This window comes from Urocampus carinirostris, chromosome 6 (assembly GCF_059441175.1).
Source record: "Urocampus carinirostris isolate Australia breed hairy pipefish chromosome 6, RoL_Ucar_1.0, whole genome shotgun sequence".
NCBI lineage: Eukaryota > Metazoa > Chordata > Actinopteri > Syngnathiformes > Syngnathidae > Urocampus > Urocampus carinirostris.
In genome coordinates, this window is record NC_142354.1 from 34,603,903 (window position 1) to 34,629,782 (window position 25,880).

Here is a 25,880-nt window from a genome sequence, read left to right on the forward strand (position 1 = left end):
CTTAGACAGCTTCATCCCACAAAATAAGTTATTGAAAAAATGTCCCTGTACTACCTCATGAAGGGGATAATTAGAATATAATGAGAAAGTATTGTACTCTGCTGCCACCTACTGATATGGATGAATGTTACCGTTTCTCAGATGATCAACGGAAGAAAATAAAGGATTAAGAACCCATCTATGGCCCAGTGTTTGCGAACCACTGCCTTAAATTATATCTACTACAGTCTATGCTACTTGATTCATCCTGAAGGCAACACAACCAGAAAGTAGATGTTTTTTTAAATATACTTTAATACAACTCAAGTAAATAAAATTAAAGAACTTCATTAACTCAACATAAAATGTACAATATCCAAAATACTCACACCCAAAAATAAATAAGTAAAATAAATAAACCTGACTGTTTGGAATAAAAAAAAAAATTAAACAACCCGGAAGTAAACGTGTCCTAGCAGCAGCCCCACGTTGACACCCACACTATGCTACAGGTATGGTTCCTTTTTTCTTTTTTATAATAATTATTAGACTATTACACTTTTAATGGGATGACTTTTTCATAGATTAGTCTTAACAGTAAAAGTCAAGTCAAGTCAAGTCATTTTATTTGTATAGCCCTAAATCACGAAGAGTCTCAAAGGGTTTCACAGATTATTACACTATATTACACAGACTATTTTTCAGAATATTATTATAAAAAGAAAACGAAATTGAGCTTTTATTCACATTTCCATGCAAGCTGTATGAAACAGTAGAAAAAAAGATCCTTGAAATGAGGACAACCCGAAATGTATTCTTATGTTTTGAAATGATAGCGCCTTCTCGTCCCCTTGCAATTTATTTATTGTATTAATATGGCCGCCAAGTGTCAGTAGCTCGCCACGGGAGAATCCTGTCATTGTACACCCAGAGTCAACAGGGGTCGCTGTGTACCCTTTGGAAACAATCACAAAGAAACTCATGAATACTCTCTCAAGTGGAATTGCAGCAAGGATATTGTGCTGGTGGGGGGTAACATTTAAAGATTTGATTGGAGCTGACCTAATTCTGAATAGGACATCCTACAATATCCAATATTTCTCCCCCCGCCTACCCGCGCTCCCTCGGTTTTAAACACAAAAGGAGGAGAGTGAATAAAACGGCCGAGAGATTAATAGCAAAGCATGAGATGAGCAATTCATATTCCAATTCAAAGAGCACGTTGGAGAGGAAAGGGAGACCGACGGAAAGAAATAGAGATCGAGAGAATAGGAAGAGAGAGAGAAAGAGAGAGAGAGAAAACACAAAAGAGAGACGAATAGAGAAAAAAATATAAATAAAATGAGGGAAAGGGAACGTGACAACTAAAGAGTAAGAGAATAAAAAGAGAGAAAGAAAAAAGTGAGAGAGAAAGCGAGAGACAGAAATAGAGTGACAATGACAGAGAAAGAGATGTCAATTAGAAAGAATGAGAGGACAAGAGAGAGAGAGAGAGAGGAAGAGAGAGAAACATATATGTATATACAGAGAGAGGGAAGGGAAATATAGAGAAAGATAGAAAGAAGAAAAAATATGGAAAAAAGAGAGAGTAAAAGGGAAAAGGAGAGAGAGAACAAAAGAAATAAGAAAGAGAGAAATAAAGAGATAAAAATAAGAAAGAATAAAAGGACGGCAGACTGAGAGAGAGGGAGAAACAGAGTGAATGAGAGAGGAATAGATATGTATATACTGAGGGAGAGGAGGGAAATATAAAGAAAGAAAGAGGAAAAAGAGAGAAAGAGCAAAAGGGAGGGAGAGAGAAAAAGAGATGAAAGAGTGAATAACAGAGAGAAGACAGGGGAAAAGAGAGATGAGAAAGACCAAGAGAGAGAGAGAAGGAGAGAGAGAGAGGGGGTAGGTATATACAGTGAGAGGGAAGGGAAACATACAGAAAGATAGAAAGAAGAAAAATATGGAAAAAAAGAGAGTAAAAGGGGAAAAGGAGAGAAAAAACAAAAGAGATAAGAAAGAGAGCGAAATAAAGAGCTAAAAATGAGAAAGAATGAAAAACCGGCAGTATGAGAGAGACAAAGAGAGTGAAAGAGAGTAATACATATGTATATACCAAGGGAGAGGAGGGAAATAGAGAACGAAAGAAGAAAAAGTGAGAAAGAGCAAAAGGGAGGGAGAGAGAAAAAGAGATGAAAGAGTGAATAACAGAGAGAAGACAGGGGAAAAGAGAGATGAGAAAGACCAAGAGAGAGAGAAGGAGAGAGAGAGAGAGAGAGGGTGAGAGAGAGAGAGGGGGGTATGTTTATACAGAGAGAGGGAAGGGAAAGATACAGAAAGATAGAAAGAAGAAAAATATGGAAAAAAGAGAGAGTAAAAGTGAAAAAGTAGAGAGAAAACAAAAGAGAGCGAAATAAAGAGCTAAAAATTAGAACGAATGAAAAACCGTCAGAATGAGATAGAGAAAGAGTGAAAGAGAGTAATATATATGTACATACTGACGGAGAGGGAGAAAATATAGAGAAAGAAAGAAGAAAAAGAGAGAAAGAGCAAAAGGGAGAGAGAGAAAAATAGAAGAAAGAGTGAAAGAGAGAGAGAGAAGAAAGGGGAAAAGAGAGATGAGAAACACCAAAAGAGAGAGAGAAAGATAGATAGAGAGAGAGAGAGAGAGAGAGAGAGAGAGAGAGAGAGAGGGGGTGTATATACAGAGAGAGAAGGGAAAGATACAGAAAGATAGAAAGAAGAAAAATATGGAAAAAAGAGAGAGTAAAGGAAAAAAAAGAGAGAGAAAACAAAAGAGATAAGAAAGAGAGAGAGAAATAAAGAGCTAAAAATAAGAACGAATGAAAATAGATAGAGATAAGAATGAGAGAGAGAAAGAGCGTGAAAGAGTAATATATATGTATATACCGAGGGAGAGAAGGGAAATACAGAGAAAGAAAAAAGAAAAAGAGAGAAAGAGCAAAAGGAAAAGAGAGAGAGAAAAAGATATAATAGAGTGAAAGAGAGAAGAAAAGGGAAAAGAGAGAGAGAGAGCAATTAAAGAGGGCAAAAGAGAGTCAGCAGCTTGTTTTTTTCTTGCTCTTCTCTCAGCTTTGTCTTGCGTGCTGGATTCAATCTGTCGGCGGGCCCACGGGCCACATGTTTGTCACCCGTGTAATAGGGAATCAAGTGGGAGAGAAAAGCGTGAGAAATGGCACTAAATAGTTTCAATTCAAGAAAAGTTCCTAATCACGCTCCCTCTCTGGAATGAAAGACTCAAAGACAGTAGCTTGATCTTTTTGGCCGCGCACCCCACTTACTCCTTCCTCGGGCTTGTTAAATATGCCGAAGCAAATTGTATTTTCGCACAAGTAAGCTGGATGGAAATATTCCATCAGGGAACCCCGATATGCACCCCCGCTACCCCCGCCCGCCCCCCTCCTAAATGTAGTTATGAATTTTAAAGTATTACTGCAGGAGAGAGCCATGTGTGATCGGAATACTGAACACAAAGCCAAAGATTGCCGTTCCTTGTTCGTGGTGCTGCTTGGAGAGGGAGAGTGAGAGAGAGTGAGAAAGAGTGAGAGAGAGAGTGAGAGAGATTGAGAAAGAGAGGGAGAGAGAGTGAGAGAGACTGAGAGGAAGTGAGAGAGAGGGAGGGAGAGTGAGAGAGAGTCAGAGGGAGAGAGAGTGATAGAGAGAGAAAGTCGGAGAGAGAGTGGGAGAAAGAGAGATTGATACAGAGAAAAAGTGGGGGAGAGAGAGAGAGAGAGAGAGAGAGGCAGAGGAAGGTAGAAGGAGAGAGGAGAAATATAGAGAATGACAAAGCAGAAATAAAGATAAAGATAAAAGAGACAAAAAGCAAAGGGCAAGTGAGGAAAAAAGAGAGAAAAGGAGGGAAAGGGAGAGAGAGAGATAGAGAGAGTGATAGAGAGAGAAAGTGTGTGTGAAAGAGAGAGAGAGAGAGAGAGAGACAAAGAGGCAGAGAGAGAGAGACAGAAAGGCAGAGGAAGGGAGAAGGAGAGAGGAGAAATATAGAGAAAGACAAAGCAGAAATATAGATAAAGATAAAAGAGACAAAAAGCAAAGGGCAAGTGAGGAAAAAAGAGAGAAAGGGAGGGAAAAGGGGGGGGGAGAGAGAGAGAAAGGGAGAGCAAGAGAAAGTGGGAGAAAAGGAGTGAGAGAGACAGAGAGAGAGAGAAAGAGAGATTGATAGAGAAAGAAAGTGGGAGAGAGAGAGAGAGAGAGAGAGAGAGAGAGAACGTGGGAGAGTGAGAGAGAGACAGAAAGGCAGAGGAAGGGAGCAGGAGAGAGGAGAAATATAAAGACAAATCAGAAATATAGATAAAGATAAAGGGCAAGTGAGGAAAAAAGAGAGAATAGGAGAGAGAGAGAGAGAGAGAGAGAGAGAGGGAGTGAGAGAGACAGTGACAGAGAGAGAAAGAGAGATTGATAGAGAGAGAAAGTGGGAGACAGAGAGAGAGAGAGAGAGAGAGAGACAGAGAGAGAGAGAGAGACAGAAAGGCAGAGGAAGGGAGAAGGAGAGAGGAGAAATATAAAGACAAATCAGAAATATAGATAAAGATAAAGGGAGACAAAGAGCAAAGGGCAAGTGAGGAAAAAAGAGAGAAAAGGAGGGAAAAGGAGAGAGAGAGAGATAAAGAGGGAGAGGGAGAGAAAGTGGGAGAAAGGGAGTGATAGAGACACAGAGAGAGAAAGTGGGAGATAGATAGAGAGAGAGATAGAGGGAGGGAGAGAGAGAGTGATAGAGAGAGAAAGTGGGAGATAGAGAGAGGGAGAGAGGGAGAACGTGGGAGAGAGAGAGAGAGAGAAAGAGGGAGAGATAGAGAGACAGAAAGGCAGAGGAAGGGAGAAGGAGAGAGGAGAAATATAGAGAAAGACAAAGCAGAAATATAGATAAAGATAAAGGTAGACAAAGAGCAAAGGGCAAGTGAGGAAAAAAGAGAGAAAAGGAGGGAAAAGGAGAGAGACAGAGAGAGAGAGGGAGAGCGAGAGAAAGTGGGAGAAAGGGAGTGAGAGAGACAGAGAGAGAAAGAGAGATTGATAGAGAGAGAAAGTGGGAGAGAGAGAGAGAGGGAGAAAGAGAGTGATAGAGAGAGAACGTGGGAGAGAGAGAGAGAGAGACAGAGGGGCAGAGAGAGAGAGACAGAAAGGCAGAAGAAGGGAGAAGGAGAGAGGAGAAACATAAAGACAAATCAGAAATATAGATAAAGATAAAGGGAGGCAAAGGGCAAGTGAGGAAAAAAGAGAGAAAAGGAGGGAAAAGGAGAGAGAGAGAGAGAGAGAGAGAGAGAAAGAGAGACAGATAGGCAGAGGAAGGGAGAAGGACAGATGAGAAATAGAGAGAAAGACAAAGCAGAAATATAGATAAAGATAAAGGGGAGAAAGAGCAAAGGGAAAGTGAGGAAAAAACAGAAAAGGGGGAAAAATGAGAAAGAAGAAAGATAGATAAAAAAGAAAGAGAGAGAGGGACTAACATGATGGCATAAGAGTGTAGACGAGCATTTCAGCTGGAAAACAGCTGGGACAATAGCATGAAGCCTAGGTCAGATTTCATCACAATCTGAATAACTTAACATGGTATTTTACAAACGTTTCTAAAGATATGTGTTTTCAGAACTGGCCATTTGGTTTACAGCCTTAAAACCTTTGCAACCGTGCAATTTGCTTTGGCCAATTTTTAAACATTGTGAAAGAGTTGTAAATGTTTGACTTCTCTTTCCAATATTCATCACGAACAGTGCACAATTGAGCGTGATGCGGGTTGCATATATGCTCTGATTTGAATACATCCCGCAAAATTACATACAATTATGATGGGAATTTTATTGACTAACCAAAGTGTCAATCAACATTTGAATCGGTCACTATTGCCCTAAATCATATCATGTCTGTTTTCTCAATACAGGCATTCAGAAGCCAAGGCAGGCTAAGGACTGTGAAAACAAGCTAGCAATTGGCAGAGAGCGGTGTCAATCAAAAGGTCATAGGGTAACGGCCATATTGGAACACATCTGCTGAGTCTGTTTATTTTTGAAGGGGGGTCTTCTTCCTCTCCTTTCTTTTCCCCCTCTTTCACGACTTTTTATCTTTCTCACGCTCTTTCCCTCTCTCTTTTTCCTTTTTTCTCTGTCCCGCCCTCTCTCCTTTTCCTTCCCTCTTTCTCTCATTTCTTTATCTCTCTTTTTCTATCTCTTGAATCTACTAGTCCGGCCCCCGACAGAATGTTTGTTCTATCGTGTGGCCCCCGAGTTAAAATCAGTTTGACACCCCTGCCTTAAGGGGTAAAAGGAAACACGTACTGTATCTACATTGGAAAATAATAATACTAGACAATTCCCGCGGCAATTGTAAGAGTTGTGATGGATCTGGAAGATGATACCGGGATGTATATATAACCCCGGTTGTTAGCATAATGAGTTAGCATAAAGTTTTTAACTCAGATAGATGTATCTGTCATTTTTTAATTGGTTCTGTGGGGGCCGCGGAGACTCGTATCGCTATAAAAAGATATAGCACAGGATTCCCGGTCGGGCCGGAATTGGTATATGAATCGTTGGGCTACTCCAAAAGCTCTGGGAGGAGTAGCGCGCCAAACTTTTTTGCCAGAAGATAGATATAATAATAATAATAGTAAAACAGGGGATTATATTAGTTGTGCTTGCTTCGCTTGCTTACAGCACATGGCAATGTAGTCGTGCCTTGCTGAAGCCATCACAACTAATTATTTTCTGTTTGTCCCACAGAAACCATATATTTTTCAACTATATAAAACATTTTTGAAAAAGCACAGGGGAGCTAGTAAGGAGTGTCAACAACCGGCATGTGGTTCCCAGAGCAAGTTTAGCGGGTCGAGACATCCACATTTGTTGGCGATAGAAAGTATCTTCGCTGCCATTTGGTGCTTTCGTAGAATTTTGTTGACAGTGTTTTTAAGAGAAACTTTAAATCGAGAAATATCTGCGTGTTCATCAAGCCGTTTTAAGTAACATGTACAACTTAGATCGCAATGTTATTGACTCTAAGGCAGGAAAGGGGTGGGGGCAACTCTTTAACCAATCTTTCAGATCTGATCTGCCACTATGTCCCGGGCCGAAGCCTACGATCTGAGAGTGCTGGTCTTCTGATGATCCCGAGAGCAAAGAAGTCTTCTGCTGGTTCGAGAGCGTTCTCCATCCGGGCACCGGTGCTGTGGAATGCTCTTCCCCCTGAGATTCGATCTGCAACCTCAGTGGAAATGTTTAAATCTAAACTTAAAACTCACTTCTACTCCATTGCATACGAATAACCTACTCCTCTTGTCGGTTGAAAATAGTTTGTGTAATATAGTGTAACAATCTGTGAAGCCCTTTGAGACTCTTCGTGATTTAGGGCTATACAAATAAAAATGACTTGACTTGACTTGACTTAATGTAGAACTCGAACACGATAAAGATCTGTGAAGTAGCGAAGCTTGTTAAATTTTTCAATGAAATCAGAGTTCTATGCAGAGGATAAAGACTCCTAAATTCAAATATTCTCAACTTCATCATAAAGCCACAAAGATAATGCTATACATTAGTCCTGATATCATTTCAAGCTATTATACCTTGAGGTACAGTTCTGATACAGCAGCTTTGTTTCTCTTCACCTTGATGATTAAAAATGAAGGGCAAAGCAAAACGTTTGTTTCCACCTTGTGATACTTCAGACTTCATTCACTTTACATGACGTCACAGCCACATTGAGGCCCAGCAGCGTCTCCATTTCCTGAGAGTGCTCAAGAAAAATCATATAAAACAGCAGCTGCAGGTGTCCTTTTACAAAATCACAGTGGAGAGCATTCTAACATACTGCATTACAGTGTGGTATGCTGGGTGCACAAGAAAATGATCCGGAGGGTCATCAAATCACCCCAGAAAATCGTCGGTTGCTCTCTGCCCAGTCTGGAGGACATTGCCTGCTCTCGCTACCTCAGAAACCATCGTCAAGGACTTTTCTCACCCCGGCCACCAACCTCTTTGACCTGCTGCCTTCCGGCAGGCGCTACAGGTCACACAAAATAAAAACAAACAGACTCAGAGACAGTTTCTTCCCCAGAGCCATTACCACCCTAAACACGCACCGCACGAAAAAACTGAAAACTCCCACTACCTCATACGAACGTAAAATGGTACTCATGCCTATGTTTATTGCACAATGTTGACTGCACTATGTTGACTATTTTTGCACCAAATGCATATTGCACAACCCTTACGATACCAACTGTATGTAACATCCTACATGACGACATTTTATTGTGTAAATATTGTGTAAATTATAACTATAACCTTATCCTCCTAGTTTTTATAACCTTATCTTCTCTGTTCCTTTATCTTTTTTTTTTATCCTCACTGTGAATATGTGATACTGGAGTGCCATGCCCAATTTCGTTGTCACAATATGTTAACCCATTTTGTAACAATGACAATAAAAGTATATTCTATTCTATTCTATTTTCTCTTTTTTTGTCCTCTATGCCGAGCTATTCACGAGCATATGCTCCCGTGCGAATTCCCCCGTCGATAAACGAAGCGTCTTAATTGTTTGCCTTCCTAATTAGAGTGCGGTCCTGTTCTTTTTTGGCACAGGTGGATTTTGAAAACGGCCTTCTTTTGTTCCTGCTTTGTGGGCTGTTGGCAGCTTCTGACAATTTCCATGGTAATAAGATAGATGCAGAAAGAGAGAGGGGTGAAAAACAGGCCCATCTCAATCTGAATGGCTTATTAATAGAGCTGCTCTCAGGCAAACAGATGGCAGCTGCCAAACACAAACACAGAAAATCACACACGCCGCGACGCTTAATTCAATTAGACAGGAATAGACATTCCTCGGCGACGATTGCCTCGGTTTGATTAATCCCGGAATAAAATAAAAACCTGAAGGTAAAGGAAAATCAAAATGAAAACGGGGCCTCTTTCCAGGACCAGCTAGGAGATGTTAGCCGGCGTGGGCGCGAGAGGAAAACGGGATTTCGGTCATTAGCGGCGAGCGGTTCGCAAATGCAATTAGCGCTCTAATGAGCGATTGGATTTGTTGGAATTGATGCTGATGCTGTGATGAGTTCATCACCGTGGCGCTCTGAATGCTTCAGAGAAGAAAGAATATGGCCACGTAAGGACAGGGTGATGCCTTCTTATTTGAAGTACATTAACTTTCCAGTGTTAAGGATCAAAGTGTAAAAACAACCACATTTTTACCGATCTCTCGCGATCTAAAAATTGATTAATTTTATCATCCATCCATTATCTGTCAGAACCCGGACAGACGGTAGACCCAAACGCGTTTTCACACCAAACTTTATTTAGTGACTTGTTTACCTGACTGCCCATTTTGCACATCTGGTTAGCTGCTCCTCTTGCACTCTTTGCACTACTGTATAATACTATACATAGCTATAATTATTTAGTATATTATTAGTACTTCAATACTCCAACTCAGTACAACATTTTATTTATATCTGTACATCAAGGAAACTGTGCGGGTAAGATGTATCGACATTTCGTTCTGTATACACGTGTACAAGAATGACAACTAAGTATATCTGAATCTGAATCTGAATTTGCGGAAGCAGAGCAGTCATGTGCAGGGACACAAACGCCAGCGATTCCAAGATCGCTGGGCAGAAGAAGCGGGGCAGAAAAGTCAGGCGTGGGAAAACAGGAAGCCAGGGGGTAGATGAGCAGGATACTAGACAGAACAAGGCAGACGGGATCAATACAGGATGCAGGATGGTTCGGGAACAGAATGGGAACCAGAGTCAAAATGCTTGCCTTGCAAGTGCAGAGGTTCGTTGACGGACTGACAAGGAGTGAATGGAGTACTGAGTTTAAATAGGAGGGGAACCAATCAGGCAACGAGCAACAACTGGCACCAAACGGGCGGGCACAGGTGAGGGCAATGGGTAATCGTGACATTATCTGCATCACTTATCCTCAGTAGGGTCGCGGGGGCCATCCCGGGCAGTGGGCAGGGGACACCAGCCAGTCACAGGACACACAGAGACAGACAACTCACTCGCTCATTCACACCTAGGGACAATTTGGACCGGCCAATTGACCTGACATGCATGTTTTTGGAATGTGGGAGGAAACCGGAGTGCCCTGAGGAAACCCACGCAAGCACGGGGAGAACATACTCCGCACAGTAGGGCTGGTAGCTGGATTCAAATCCTGAACCTCCGCACTTTGGGGGTGTGAGGTACCACCTAGCCAGCGTGTACATATATATATATATATATATATATATATGGCCCCCGCGACCCTACTGAGGATAAGTGATGCAGATAATGTCACGATTACCCATTGCCCTCACCTGTGCCCGCCCGTTTGGCGCCAGCTGTTGCTTATTGCCTGATTGGTTCCCCTCCTATTTAAACTCAGTACTCCATTCACTCCTTGTCAGTCCGTCAACGAACCTCCGCACTTGCAAGGCAAGCGTTTTAACTCTCATTCTGTTCCCGAAACCATCCTGCATCCTGAATAATTTTGCACACCCGCTTTTTAATTTTTCATTTGTCAAAAAAAGTTTAAAATATCAAATGAAGTGTGTTACACTTCATGATTGTGTCCCACTTATTGTTGATTATTCACAAAAATTTTTAGTTTTATATCTTTTTGTTTGAAGTCTGAAATGTGGTAAAAGGTCACAAATTTCAAATTTCATAGTCGCCATGTGGGAAATGGAGTGGACTAAAATTCTCAAAGAAAGCTAAAGGCAAGGTGGCCGAAGGGCTTCTGCATTCATCTGGTGAAATGATGACTTCATTTTTTTAATACTGCGGTCATCATTATTGTCTGGCTGCCGTCAAAGCACTCTTATAAATAAAGTCGAGGATGGAAGTTGGAAGTTTTTCCTGATAGCTTTAGCTTCTTAATTGAAAGTTGCATTGTTTCACTGATTTGTTCTCATCACGCATATGATCCAGCTCAAACAGATGGTCGCTCCCTTATTTTGGCCTTTTACACAGGAGCAGGGATGGGTAGGGTTACTTTAACTGGATTACTTTCAATGACTTTTGGATTACTCCAATACCAAATATGCTAATAAAAGACAAAAGAAACTAAATATGAATAAAATTACTAAATTTTGTGCAGGCTTGGGGAGTAACGGAAAACATGGAACGGCAAAAATGATGTTGGCAAGCTGTTTGGATTTATTTTCATTTTGTTTCTGTCGCATTTTATGTTAGTTTTGCCGGAGATCAAAGAGATCAAAGCCAGGAGAGAAAGCTTACCACGTGTTGTGAGTCATCATTTGATTCATATTTAGTTTCTTTTGTCTTTTATTAGCATATTTGGTATTGGAGTAACCCAAAACTACTTGAGAGTAATCCAGTTAAAGTAACCCTACCCAACCCTGCACGGCAGTGATGACTCCAAAAGATCTCTCCATCCGACTCGTCTTCTCTTCATATTAGTAAATGCTGAGGGGGGAGAATAGTTTAGGTAGCTTAGGCTCAAGTATTTTTCTTTTTACGAAGCGTGCACAAAACAGCACCAGGTACTTTTCACTCTGGTTTTTCTCAGCCGCGATGTGATGACCCACAATCAATTAGCATGTTTGTCTTCACCGTATTGACGGTTTCTACAGAAATTACTTTGAAACCATGCCAACAAAATATGACCACAATTTAGAAATACATCCCCAAATCTCTTGCAATACGGGATTTTTATGAAAGGAAAGGGGGGACGTGATATCTCTTCTTATATATAAATAGGGCGACATGGCGGTTAGCGCACAGATCCACGGTGCAGAGGTTCAGGGTTCAAGTCCAGCCACCACAGCCTCCATGTGTGGAATTTGTATGTTCTCCCCATATCTGTGTGGGTTTCCTCCGGGAACTCCGGTTTCCTCCCACACTCCAAAAACATGCAAGTCAGGTTAATGGTCCCAAGGTGTGAATGAGCGAGTGAATGGTTGTCTCTCTGTGTGTGACCTGCCCACTGCCCGAGGATACTTGGGATGGGCTCCAGCACCCCTGTAACCCTAGTGAGGATAAGCGGTGCAGATAATGGATGAATGGTAGATGTCACGGTCCCTTAAAACAAGGATGGAGGCAGCTTCTTCCATCACCACCATAAATGAAGCACAAAACTGTGATAACTTATTTTGTTTTTTTCTTGTTGCTGCCACATGCTATTGCTGCTAAGTGTTATTGAACGTATTTTTATTTCGATGCACTCTTTTTTAGTGCACCATTATTATAATTTAGGCCAGTCCCTTAGTGCTACATTGTAAATATTTTTGCTTATTTATCCTGATAGTCTTTTCTCTTTTTTCCTCTTTTTAAGTCTTTATTACATGTCTACCTTGGAGTGCCATGTCTAATCTCATACCATGTTTCACTGTCAATGTTCCAATATTATTGACAATAAAGACAATTTAATTTAATATATCCATACATACATGTAGCTATGGTTGTACTATTGATATATGTCACGGTCAATGTTTGATCAGGATTGTATATTTCTTCATTTATAACATTTTTATCTTAGTCATAATTATGTAAATTCATTTGGGTTATTTTTGTAGTAAGTAGAGCCCATAAACGCCTTTTACCTTTGAGTGGAATCCACAATGAGAGACAAAAAACATCAATTTCAGCTCATGAGATGTGATTTGCTTAATAATGCCAGCGTGGAAAATCACATCAAGTGTAGTCCAGCTCTCGTCTCTGTTCTCAAAATACGATTCATTTGTAGGGGAAAAAAATCAAGTAGTTTGAGCGCGACTTCCCCAAAGATGGTTGGGCTATTTTCAGTAAGACAGGGCTCAATTCGAATGTAGAACCACTTTAATGTTTAATGGTTAACTTTTGTAAAAGATTAACTATCAGGTTATGGACAGTCCTTTTTGTATCAAAATGATGGTAAACCACATCAATCTTTGCATTTGCGAATTCCTATAGCCATTGTCTGTAGCTCATGTATGTCCAGAATAGTCTGTAATAAAACCTTGGAAGGAACTGATCATTTTTTCCCCAGCCTCCAACAAAAAAATTAAAAAAAAAAACCTGTTCTTGCTAGCAGGAATCAAACAATCACATGCAGAACACAAAATAAAACCGTAGCTTTTTCCCCAAAAAAAGAAAAAAAAGAAAATACATGCTTTGTTCTTCTTAAAAAAGTAAATAGCAGTTTTTTATAATAGAAAAGCTGACTTAAATGGAAAAACAAATGATTCGAAATAGTTGCAAGGAGAAACAAAACAAGAAAGACGCGACGGCTAAACCAATGAAAACCACATTTAAAAAACAAAAACAAATAATACAATTTTAAATAATGCCCATTTTAAAACTGAAAAAAATGGTTTGATTATAAAATATAATGTATCATTTGTTGACAAGAATTGCCCCGCGGAACATTAAATACAATTTCCAAAATTCTGAATGCGACTGACTTCACAGACAATGAAACCACATTTGTCTTTATTGTCTTTATTTTAATTTCTTCATTTTTTTTACACAACTTAAAATAGTCAAGACATTGAAAATATCAGCAAAATGCATTTGGTGTCCCTCACACAAAGATTAAAAAAATATCAACAAAAACAGAAACCTATTAAAAAAAACAAATAAAAATACAGTAATTTATAAAATTGACAAAACAATATTTTTGTGTGTGTTGGTTTCTTGAAAGAATACATGAAGTTTTCATCATTGTCATTATTGTGTTTTGGTGTGCCATTCAAAACAAGGATGAATTCAATTCAAAATAATTCAAAAACAAAACAAACGCGCACTCCTACAAGCATACACACACACTTGCTTTCAATGATGCACTTGTCTTTTTTTTTGAGACAAAGAACCTTTTGTGATCTTCTGTATTTAATCCCATAAAAGTTGTATTTACAATCACACTGTGTGACAGCTCATTGGACCTCAAAGGGTCTTTTATATGAAAAAAAAGAGATACAAATAGAAACAAAAACAAAAAAATCATGATCATTTTGTAACAATTTGTTGGCCCTTAAAGGAGACATATTATGCATTCAACATTTTAACTCCGTTCTCAGGTAAACCCTAAGAAAGGAAAATTACAAGCTTTTCATATACTCTAATTACAGATTTTTACAACATACATTTTTTACAGCATATTTCTAACCATGCTATATACACTCCCAAATTGGCTGAAATTGCTTACCCAATAATTGGACCAAAGCAAAGCTGGGTTAATCATCATCGGGTTGAGAATACGATTGGATCTATTATATATTGATTTTTCTTAATACTTCAAATGAAATCCAGTTTGAATCCCGATGTAAATCTAATCTATTGAGTTTAAAACAATAGCAAATGGCAACCTGCTGAAAACCAGCAACCATTTTAGCACTGTTCATAAAGTTGAAATCATTGACGACAATTAGATGTAGGTGATATGCGTTTTGTCATCAGAATACAGGTTTCTGGACCAATCAGAATGAAGTGTTTCTAGGATCAAGCGACTAAATAGTTTATTATCAGTGTGTAAATTAACGTGTAAACTACATTCACATGCAGAAAATAGTCCAATTAAAATGAGAATATTGTTAATATTCAGGTTTTGCAAGGCCATGTGAGCTGAATATGCACCCATGTGGACTGCTAATGCTTAGATTAAGGTCAAATTATTCTCATTGGCAATATTCCTATTCATGTTAAACTCAAACTGTTAATTCAATGCCCTATGCTCACTTTTTTTCTTAAGTTATTGCTCTTATTAATTGGTGCATCAATAAACCTTGTCGTAGTACAGAATTATACTATACAGTTCATGCTAACTGTAGCTAATTCACTAAATAAGACCTTAATGTTAATTAATCAATCTCCCTGCAACAGTTAATGTATTGTTTTCCACTATGGCAAAAATGCTTAAGTATACATAGACTTACACAACCGTTCAAAAGTTTGGGGTAACCCAGACTATTTTGGATTTCCATAAAAAAGTCACATTTTCATTTATCAAATAAGTTGTCCAATGTCAGTGTTCTTTTGCCCATATGAATCTCTTCCGTTTGTAGGCCAGTCAGATATGGCTTTTTCTTTGCCACTCTGCCTTTGAAGGCCAGCATCTCTGAGCTGCCCATTCACAGTAGATGTCGACACTGGCGTTTTACAGGTACTATTTAACCAAGCTGATAGTTGAGGACCTGCAAGTTGTCCATTTCTCAAACTAGAGACTAAAAATTTAGTTGTTGTCTTGCCACTTCTTCTCTGGTTAGAGTCTGTTTGTGCCCTTCTGTAATGGACACACTGTTGCAGGAGATCTTCAGTTTCTTGAGAATTGAATTCCTTAGAACAAGTATAGATTGTGCAGCACAGCGGCGCAGTTGTTAGCGCGTGTGCGGCACAATTATAAGGTCGTGGGAACCTCCTGCGTGGGTTCAAATCCAGCTCCCGGCCTTACTGTGCGGAGTTTGTATGTTCTCCCCGTGCCTGCGTGGGTTTCCTCCGGGCACTCCGGTTTCCTCCCACATTCCAAAGACATGCATTTCAGGTGGATTGGCCGGTCCAAATTGTCCCTAGGTGTGACTGAGCGAGTGAGTTGTCTGTCCCCGTGTGCCCTGCGATTGGCTGGCAACCAGTTCAGGGTGTCCCCTGCCCGATGATTGCTGGGATGGGCTCCAGCACCCCCGCAACCCCACTGAGTATAAGCGGTTCAGCTGATGAGATGAGATGAGAAGCATAGATTGTGTAGTTTCACACGAAAGCTCTATTTTTTGGGGCCATTATGACAGTTTAATAACACTCACAAATGTGATGGTCCAGATACTCGCCTAGATTGAAGGCAAGGACAGTTTTATAGGTTCTCTAACCAGGTAAATTGTTCTAACGACATTAACAAACACTGTGTACTGTCAGAAGACTGGAGTGCTGGTTGCTGCACATGGGTCTCTATACACATAAGTAGATATTGCATTAAAAAGCAGACATTTTAGCTAAAATAGCCATCTACCACATTAACAATGCGTGGGATGTATTTCTCATTTGTTTCACGTTATCATTGAAAAAACTCAGTGCTTTTCCATCAGAAAATGGAGACATTTACAAGTGACGTTTTGAACAGCAGTGTAAATGTATAATTTAAATCCATGTTTCTGATGAGCATCGTACGAGCACAACCTGTAAACATACTAGACGAGTCAACAAAGTTATGTGACCTGTTATGTAAACGGATTTTTGTAATTAAAACTCAATTCCAATCAAATCGGACTATTCCCAGCATGTAAACATATTCAATGTCAAAAACATCTAATGTTGTTTTGCAAATTAGTCCTTTTTTTTTAATCACAGTGGGGCAGAAGTGCTTTAGGGCTGGCTCAGGCACGTTTAATTAAAATCGGCAGATTGACTCGGTATTTTCAACCTCAATTGGTGGACAGGCACTCCAGATATCCAAGTGTTTGTATATATACATCAATAATGGGCAGAATATGTCCCCTTTAAGCAAGAACAAACAAATAAGTAGGAGTAAATATCTGAGGTGGTTGTGGGAGTTGAGGCAGGAGCAAGGCAGAAATAAATAAAATGAGTAACAACAACAACAGCAACAACAACAAGGTTTGTCTAATTAAAGCTGGATGGGGTCCCTGAGGGGCCAAAAAGGACTAGGGTTTCATATCCCGTCCTTGCCTGCCACACAGTGACCAGAAGGGAGGCATGGGGTCCTTGTAAGTGCTTATACAGGAAGCGGCCCTGATGCCCCTCATCCGGTCTCTCCGAGGAAAGTCCTGTCACAAGAAGAAAAGTTGGCGTGGAGTGGCGTGTTTGTGGGTTTAAGTACTCGTATGTACACATATGTAAAGGAGAGGGAAGTGGGGAGAGAGACTGTCGGTCACTTTGACCTCCCGGTGGGGCTCAGGTGAGGTAGAGGGCCTTATCCCTTCCTATCATGTTGCCACTGAAAAAGAAAACACAAACAAAAATTCAGACTGAAAAAAGGTTGAACCCTTAAAAAATGTCAGAGAAGCCTGACCAAGACGCAGGTCATTTAAATTAGGTGTGTTGACGGAGGGAAACATCTCAAAACTGTGGTAAGCTTAGTGAAGCACTTGAAATACATATTTTACTCCCCCAAATAGAGCTCCTGGTGTCATTTAAAAGGCTTGTGTAATGGAAATGGATTTCATTCATAGTGCATCTTAAACCAATGATGCAATCCAGAGGAGCCAAAAATATCACAAATGGCTCATGAAGCTTCATTTGTCTATTGCGAGCAAGAACACAACAATCTCCAAACATATCCTCACATTCGCATTTACCTGCAGTGGTTTCCACACTCCCGATTGCAGTATTCCCCATCCCAGTCGTGGCCTGGGACAACACCTGGACCTGGTCCGGGACCTCCGGGCCCTCCTGGTGACTGCGGTCCGCCGATGCTCTTTGGATATTCAGACTGGAGGTGTGGAAATCCCTTAAAGAAGAGGAGCTTGTTGAATATACTATCGTTCAAAAGTTTGGGGTCACTTAGACAATTTTGTGTGTTCCATGAAAAAAATCACACTTTCATTCATCAAATGTGTTGTCCAATGTTTTTGGCCAGTCTCAGATACAGCATTTTCTTTGCCACTCTGCCTTGGAGGCCAAGGCCAAGGTAAATGAATATGTTGTCCCTGGTGTTTTGCAGGTACTATTTAACCAAGCTGCTAGTTGAGGACCTTTAAGACGTCCATTTCTCAAACTACAGACAATAATGTACCTGGCATTTTGCCTCTTTTTACTGTGGCTAAGGCGTCTTCGTGCTATTCTTTGAGGGGAGCAGTGCACAACGTTGTAGATCTTCAGTTTCTTGGCATTTTCATTTTTAAAACAAGAGTAGACTTTTGAGTTTCACAAAAAAGTTGTCTTTTTTCTGATCACACACACAAATGTGATGCTCCAGATATTTGACTAGCTGAAAAGGAGGTCAGTTTCATAGCTTCTCTAACAAGCGAAACTGTTCAAACGCAATTAGCAAATAAAATGTACATTTTGAACTCTGGAGTGCTGGTTGCTGGAAATAGGTCTCTATATGTGTATTGGGTCCTTTTCTGATTAGTTTAATGTAATCTGCATGGGAAAAAAAGAGTGCTTTTCCTTGAAATATGAGAACATTTCTAAGCATCCACAAACTTTTCAACAGTAAGTAAGTGGCTATGTCTGAAGAAATTTTTCAGACTTGCCAAAAAATGGATGCTGTTCAGCTCAGATTTTTGTAACATACCTGTTGGCCCGGAGGCGGGGAGTGGAGTGAAGCCTGCAGGCCCATCTGGTGAGAGATGATTGGTTGGGACTGGGCCTGCTGCATGCGGATTGGCTGGTTGAGCAGCGAGCTCTGGTGCAGGGAAAGCTGCTGGTGGGGATGGAGGGGTGGGCTTATCTGAAAGGGGGAGGGCGGCGAGGCACTAATGCTGGGCAGCATCTGCGATTGGCTGAGCGTCTGCGAGAGGGCGTGGCGGGGAGCGTGGCCGGCATAGCTCTGCAGATCGGCGAGGGGGAATGCTCCCGGTCCCAGGTAGGGTGATGAAGGTTGGGGAGGGGCTGGCACACTGTACAAGGAGGGGTTGGCGGGCATCATGTGAGGGGACCCTTGGCTCGTTTGGGAACTTTTTGGCTCCACTGGGTCGTTGTACGTCTGCAGAGGACAACAGTGTTTAGAATTGCATCCTTTTGTTCATGGCAAATGCAACCCGCTTGTTTTAGAGGTTGTAGTTGGTGGCCCGGGATTGGCTGCCAACCAACCCAGGGTGTCAATTGCCCAATGTCAGCTGGGATACGTTCCAGCATGCTTTTGACTCCCATGAGGATAAGCATTTGGAAAATGAATGAATGATTGTGGGCTCTCGCTGACTATTTTTGGTTTGTCCGACATAAAAAATGAGAAAGTTCATATAACTATAATTTTAGCTAATTTGCACTGATTAAGATGTGACCTTAAGGTTCTGGTATTTGCATACAAAAGTTTGCATGGACTTATCCCCTTTTATCTCTCTGATTTAATTTCCTCATATTTTCCTGCTTGGAGCCTCCGCTAGGAAAATGCTGGTCTGCTTGAGACTCAAAGAGCCAAGAAGAAATCTGCAGGCTCCAGAGCGTTCTCCATCCAGGCCCCAGTGCTGGGGAACGCTATCCCCCCTAAAATAAGTTCTGTAACCTCAAGTGATTAACTCTAAATTCAAGTCGGACTTCTATTCCATAGCTTATGATTGATGCTGACCACATACTTTTTTTATGTTCTTTCAGGCTGCCTGGCTGGTGTTGAAATGAGGAAGAATTACACATCGGGATGAGGCAGCGCACCAGCACCTGGACCGGAAGCGTGCCATTATCTGTATCAACCATGGCATAGATAGAAAGCTGTGTTGTTGCTGTCTTGCTATTCTTAGATACTTTTACATAGTACCTATTTTTATTGTTGATATTGACAATGTTTTGTGTATTGTCACCCAATGCCATATCTATTGCAGCCTGGTCATCCTGGAAGGGGTAGTACTACCACTTGCATAGCCCCTTCTTAAGTATTCTTATTTTCCTCATGCTAAGGTTTTTGAGTTTTTCCATGAATGCATGCCGGTTTCAGATCAGGGGAGGGTGTCATTGTGGCCTGTGCCGTCACTTTGAAACATTTTGTGATTAAGAGTTATACAATTAAATGTGACTTGACTTCAATAGTCTGAACTTTGCCTATACTGAACTGTTGTTTACGACCCCCAACTAACCGATTTAGTTAAAACACGCGAAAGCTCCCCGGTTCGAGACCGGCTTTGAAACATTTGTTGACCTGGAGAGGGATCGGCGCCACCAGGCTGTACTTCTCCAAGACACACCACAGGAAATGATGCCCCTACGACCCAAGTGTTTAAGTGATAAAGCCACACACATTCCAAATGTAAGCCTTTCTGGACTTCTGTTACATATATTTTTTGTTTGTTTTGCTGTTAATAACAATTTATGTGTTGTTCCAAAGACATTCAAGCTTGTTTTTTTGACGCTACACCCATATTTTCTGGCTTGTAAGTCCTCACTGAGTATACATTACTCATAATGCAAAAGTAATAGAAAACAACTATATATATATATATATATATATATCAAAATTAAGTCTAGGTTGTATTTTGTGTGGCTTGTTTAACCATCTGGCAAAATCATTTTAAAAAGATTACACTACCTTTCAGAGTGAAAGACGACCACGCTAATTTTCTAAATGAAATACTTTTTATGTTTAAGAGGAGCTAATTTTCCTCATAGTTATAGATGTTGCTAGTTCTTGGCAAAGAAGTAGAGGCTAGCATTCATGCTAGGTTTCAGATCAATAAAACAGAAATGTCCCGGTGAAATCAACCAATACACAAAAAGCTTTTTAGCAAGTAAGCTGGAATGTGCGTGTACTTGTTACTGGAGACTATGGAAAGGATTAACCACAAAAGTTAATGGAATACTTATGTTTTTGTGATAACTTTATAGACAAAACACGAGTGGTTAGTAGGGCTTTTGTATTGTTTATTCCAGGATGTGGAAGTAAACTCTAATTCAAACTACAGTTTTTGCCGTGTAACTGCAAAGATGAGACAAGAACTAGCCGATTAGTTAACTAGTTTGTCCAACTGTTTTGACTAAACTAAGATGTTGACTTGAAATTGGATGGTTTCAATCATAAAACAGAAAATTACAGAAGTTAAAAACATGAAAAACCTTTTTCTTTGTTTTAAAAAGTCCCCAGATGACTGTCGAAATCCGAAATCCATCTACTTCTTCCTTTTCTACAACTCTGACCCCTCAACAAATGTTCATTCCTAGGCAGTAAATGAGTAGATTGTCCCGACTTGACTATCTCCGAGTGAGCCAGAACTGTCCGATGCGTGTAATTTTGTAACAGCAAAGTTTGAATGATGTGATGTATGCCAGCGTGAGGCGACGTGCCAGCACAAAGAGACCAAGTGCACCCAACAGCGCGCTCCATTGTTCCAACAAACAATTGCGTCTCTCTGCCAGCGCTATTGCCGTTAGCTCCTCGATTTTTTTCCTATTCTATATATACACGAAACCAAACATATACCGCCTACATTCACTCAATGGATAAAACATTGGGGCTTTGTTTACTTTCCAATTGCTTGTCTGGTTATGCGGCAAGATAACTAAGGATGCATTTACCTTTGGATGAAAAAAAAAAAACCAACATATATATTTTATATTTATTACTCAATAAAATAAGAAAAAGTGTACGAATAAAAGAAAGCGTGAATTTTTATATCAAATAGAAATACAAGAAAAAAGAAATACGTAAATATAAATATTATTGTCTTTTGTAAAAGCTGATCAAAAACATTTTTGTTGGTATAAATATGTGTAAGTTGGACGCTGGACTCCACTTTTTTACACCAATATTCCACTCTTATATATCAATATTGATACAGATACTGATGTCCATAGTACATAAAATCCTTCCCTTCCCCCAACATTGACTTCATTTTTAAGTTAAGACAATAAAACACGTTTTTCTATGCTACAGTTTATATCCCAATAATAATAATAATAATAATAATAATTTCCTTGTATTGTCCTTCTGTGTAACAATGTACACAGAACGAAATGTCGATTGCACCTGACCCGTTGTAGCGAGCCGATGCAGCCGCAGCCAACAGAGGCCGCCGCCGACCACTTTTTAAGTCTTAGGAATGACTCGGCCGGGGCGCGAACCACCGACCTCCCAGTCTCAAAGCCTTACCATCTAGGCTACTGAGCTGGTATCAAATGTTGAATACGATTTGGGTTTGTTTAGTTGTGATTTTGACTGCGCCTCACAAGACATGAACTTTACCGCATGTCATTGACACGCAGGGTTGGGTAGGGTTACTTTAACTGGATTACTTTCAATTACTTTTGGATTACTCCAATACCAAATATGCTAATAAAAGACAAAAGAAACTCAATATGAATAAAATGACAAAATTTTGTGCAGGCTTGGGGAGTAACGGAATACACGGAACGGCAAAAATGATGTTGGCAAGCTGTTTGGATTTATTTTCATTTTGTTTCTGTCGCATTTTATGTTAGTTTTGCCGGAGATCAAAGCCAGGAGAGAAAGCTTACCACATGTTGTGAGTCATAGTTTTATTCATATTTAGTTTCTTTTGTCTTTTATTAGTATAGTTGGTATTGGAGTAATCCAAAAGTAATTGAAAGTAATCAAGTTAAAGTAACCCTACCCAACCCTGTTGACACGTAGAACAGAAAAAGGTATGATAAAAAACACTAATCTGGCCTTTCACCACAAACTGTCAATTCTTCTGTATTCTATCAAACCTTCCTTGCATGTGTGTGTATCAGAGGTGGGTAGAGTAGCAAAAGCTTTTACTCAAGTACTGTTACTTCAGAGTAAAAGTAGTCATCCAAATACAAACTTAAGTAAGAGTAAAAAAGTACTTGGTAAAAAACGTACTCAATTACTGAGTAACTGTAGCGACGTCGTGTTTAGTGTTTTTTTTAAAACAACCAATCAAATGATCAAAGTCCATGCAATCAACAATAATTCAGCAGTAGTCTAAAATAATCAAGGTGAATTCAAGTGCTTTAATGAACAACAAAATAAATAAAGTCTAAATAACATGAATAGATTTAGCACATGTAGCACCAAGTAGCCCCAATACTTGTCTTAACAGGCTCTGCAAGCAGAACAACCAGCTTTTTGTTTAGGCAAACAAAGGAGACATTGCATCTTGTAACTGGTGTTTCGCATGCTTTTAAGGGGAACATGTTTTTGATATGAGGTCAGGGAAGCTCCTTCTCTTCTGTGTTTTCATAGTCGGAGTTGCTAAGCGACATTTTCGGTCTGTTTCATCTTTAAACAATATTCCCCCGAGTGAAGTTGAATATGGTCACATGGCGAGGCTGCTACATTTAAAAAGTTAAACATGGTAGCGCCTGCCAGAGGTCTCCGTCATAATAAGTGCGCCTTAGCGGAGACGGACAGACGCTTACTCGGGGTTGGGTAGGGTTACTTTAACTGGATTACTTTCAATTACTTTTGGATTACTCCTATACCAAATATGCTAATAAAAGACAAAAGAAACTAAATATGAATAAAATTACCGTAAATTCCGGACTATAAGCCGCTACTTTTCCCCCAAACTTTCAACCCTGCGGCTTATTCAGTGATGCGGCCAATTTACGTAATTTTTCTAACGGCCGCCAGCGGCGCTCGAGTACAAAAGGTAAAATTTAGACCGCTGGAATATATGCGCCGAGGAAGACTGCAACTTCTTGCTTGACTAGCGGCGAGAAATTTGTCACTAAAACTGGCCCCATGCGAAAGGCAACTTTTTCGCAAGTCTGCCAGTGGATCCTGACAGCATGGGGCAGCATCAAAAAATCCAACATCACCAACAGGTTCCGAAAAGCCGTGACGGAGAGGAGGGCACACCAGCGACAGTGACAGCGTGAGTGAGGCTGCGGGAGCGTGGGACGACGTCTATATGACACTGTTTCTTTCCGACACTGAGGAAGATGACTTTGATGGCTTCAGTTGTAAGGAGAAAGATGAGGACGGTTTACCGTGATTTTTACAAGTACGGTATGTTTTTTTAACAGACCCTTTTACTGTGTTGCGAGCGTGTTGCTAGCGTGTTGCTACCTGTCACAGGCACCGTTTGGGATGAAAATTATATTATTATTATTAAAGCTTTGAAAACTCTCTCGGTTTTTGTAAATATGTGTAACCATGTATAATATGTATTTGCAACTGTATATTTTTGTAATGTATTTATTTGTATTTATTTTGTACACTTATTCTGATATGTTTTGGACGGGCGAATTAAAAAGAAGGGGCGTAACAAACGCGGGCTGACGGGAAGTGGGAACCGGTAAAGGTGAGTGTTTGTGGACACGGCGGACAATAGTGGATATATATTTTTCCCACCCTTACCTTTGGAAATATACACTTTTTTCTTTGGATTACTTTCAACGGGACCGGGACTCTGCCGGTCTGCATCAAACCTTAAGTACCGGTATCATTTTACGTACATTTAGCCGGCTGTGATTTTTGAACTGTGTACTTTAATAAAGGATATTCAGTTTCAATCGCGAGACTTAAAGTCGGGTCCGGGTTAATTTTGTGTTACATTTTTTTAATGTGGGCGCATGCGGCTTATATACAGGTGCGGCTTGTGTAAGTACAAAATCGGTTTTCCTCTTGAAATATGGTGGGTGCGGCTTATAATCAGGTGCGCTCTATAGTCCGGAATTTACGGTACCAAATTTTGTGCAGGCTTGGGGAGTAACGGAATACTTGGAACGGCAAAAATGATGTTGGCAAGCTGTTTGATTTATTTCCATTTTGTTTCTGTCGCATTTTATGTTAGTTTTACTGGAGATCAAAGAGATCAAAGCCAGGAGAGAAAGCTTACCACGTGTTGTGAGTCATCATTTTATTCATATTTAGTTTCTTTTGTCTTTTATTAGCATCTTTGGTATTGGAGTAATCCAAAAGTAATTGAAAGTAATCCAGTTAAAGTAACCCTACCCAACCCTGCGCGTACTTACGTGGAGCGGATTCATTAAGTAATGAAGTAACGACTTAATGTTGCCAAATGTGGTGGAGTAAAAGTACTGTTTTTTCTTCAGGAATTTACTGAAGCAAAGGTATAAGGATTTAAAAATACTCCTAGAAGTACATCATTTCCCAAAGCTTACTCGAGTAAATGTAACAGAGTCTGTATGACACACAAGCAGGGATTGTCATTAGGTGTCAAGGAGCTTGGAGAGATGTACAACCTCCACCTCCTTCCCTCAGAATAATCAATGCAAAGAGATGAAGGGACGGATGAATGGAAGGAGTGGTGATCGCGAGGCCAATTGGAAAATGAAAAAGTGACTTGAGAAAGATAGGGAAAGGGAATTTTTACTCAAAGGGGATCGGTCATTCAATCGATCTCCGATTCATCTCGGGAAAGCCGATGGAGGCTCCGAGTCATTTTCGAAGCGCTGATGGTGAAAAGACTTTCTCTCTTGGTTTCTAGCCTCAAAGAGTCATCAGCGGCGTTTGTTTATGAAACAAAAACAAAGGCAACAGGTGCAAGGCGAGGACGCACACCGACGATTACCTCCATTACTCACACTAAAGAGTAGAATGTCTGGTTTCAATCGTCCCGCGATGTGATTGGCTGACAAAGTTTGTATTTTTGAATCCCGTCAATGTATGGCGTCAATCAAGATATAATTGAGCTTAGACGAGCGCCTTTGAGTCGAAAGAGCGCCCGCTGTCAAGTGGCTGATGAATGAACTATTCATGCCTTAATCAAGGCGCTTGTTTCGGCGGGAAGAAACGAGGCGCGGCACGGCCGGGCGGAGCTTAGCATCCGAATGTCACTTTGAAAAGAAAACAATGCGAAAGGGGCGACGTGGAGGAATGAAATTTGCTTCCGAAAGAAAAGTTTGAAGATGTTGTTGAGGTGAAGGAGCACATGGGAACCAGATAAAAACAAACAAAGTGGCATTTATGGAACCCTTACAAAACACATGTAAATTACTCCTCTTGAATATGTGAACAGAATAAAAATAAAAATGCCATTTAACATGTATTTTTACTCATTTTTTTTGATGATTGTTAAGATTTACTCAAAAACACTTGATTGAAAGGCTTATTTCAACGTTGAAAACGGTATTATATATATATATATATATATATATATATATATATATATATATATATATACTGGAAGGGTATGGTTAGCTGTTCGAAAATCCTTCCTGCAGCGGGTTAATGGGTGGGGTTAAAAGAGTGGGATTTTATTTTCTTATTGTACATTAAATGTTTTTATACAACACTTTAAGTTGCAATTTATTGCCTGAAAGGTGCTACACAAAAAAGTTTGATTGATTTGATTGCATTTTTTAAAAAAAAATTATTTCGATAAAGTTAAAACTTATATAAACTCTA

At 40.1% G+C, this 25,880-nt stretch overlaps 1 protein-coding gene and 1 long non-coding RNA gene across 3 annotated transcripts in view; one reads left to right on the forward strand and one right to left on the reverse strand.

The window, feature by feature from the left end:
• Positions 1-443: 443 nt before the first annotated feature.
• Positions 444-19,519, forward strand: LOC148364662 (uncharacterized). The gene is made up of 3 exons (XR_015850774.1): positions 444-491; positions 18,972-19,090; positions 19,190-19,519. It is a non-coding gene; the product is annotated as an uncharacterized LOC148364662 (long non-coding RNA).
• tox2 (TOX high mobility group box family member 2) overlaps positions 13,411-25,880 on the reverse strand; it is a 205,622-nt gene continuing 193,152 nt past the window's right edge. For both annotated transcript variants that reach the window (XM_088338842.1, XM_088338843.1), the window contains 3 exons: positions 18,171-18,581; positions 17,230-17,381; positions 13,411-16,868 (listed from right to left, as the gene is read on the reverse strand). In XM_088338842.1, the coding sequence (XP_088194968.1) occupies positions 16,826-16,868; positions 17,230-17,381; positions 18,171-18,581 (606 nt within the window). In that variant the 3' untranslated portion in view covers positions 13,411-16,825. The remainder of the gene's footprint in view (positions 16,869-17,229; positions 17,382-18,170; positions 18,582-25,880) is intronic.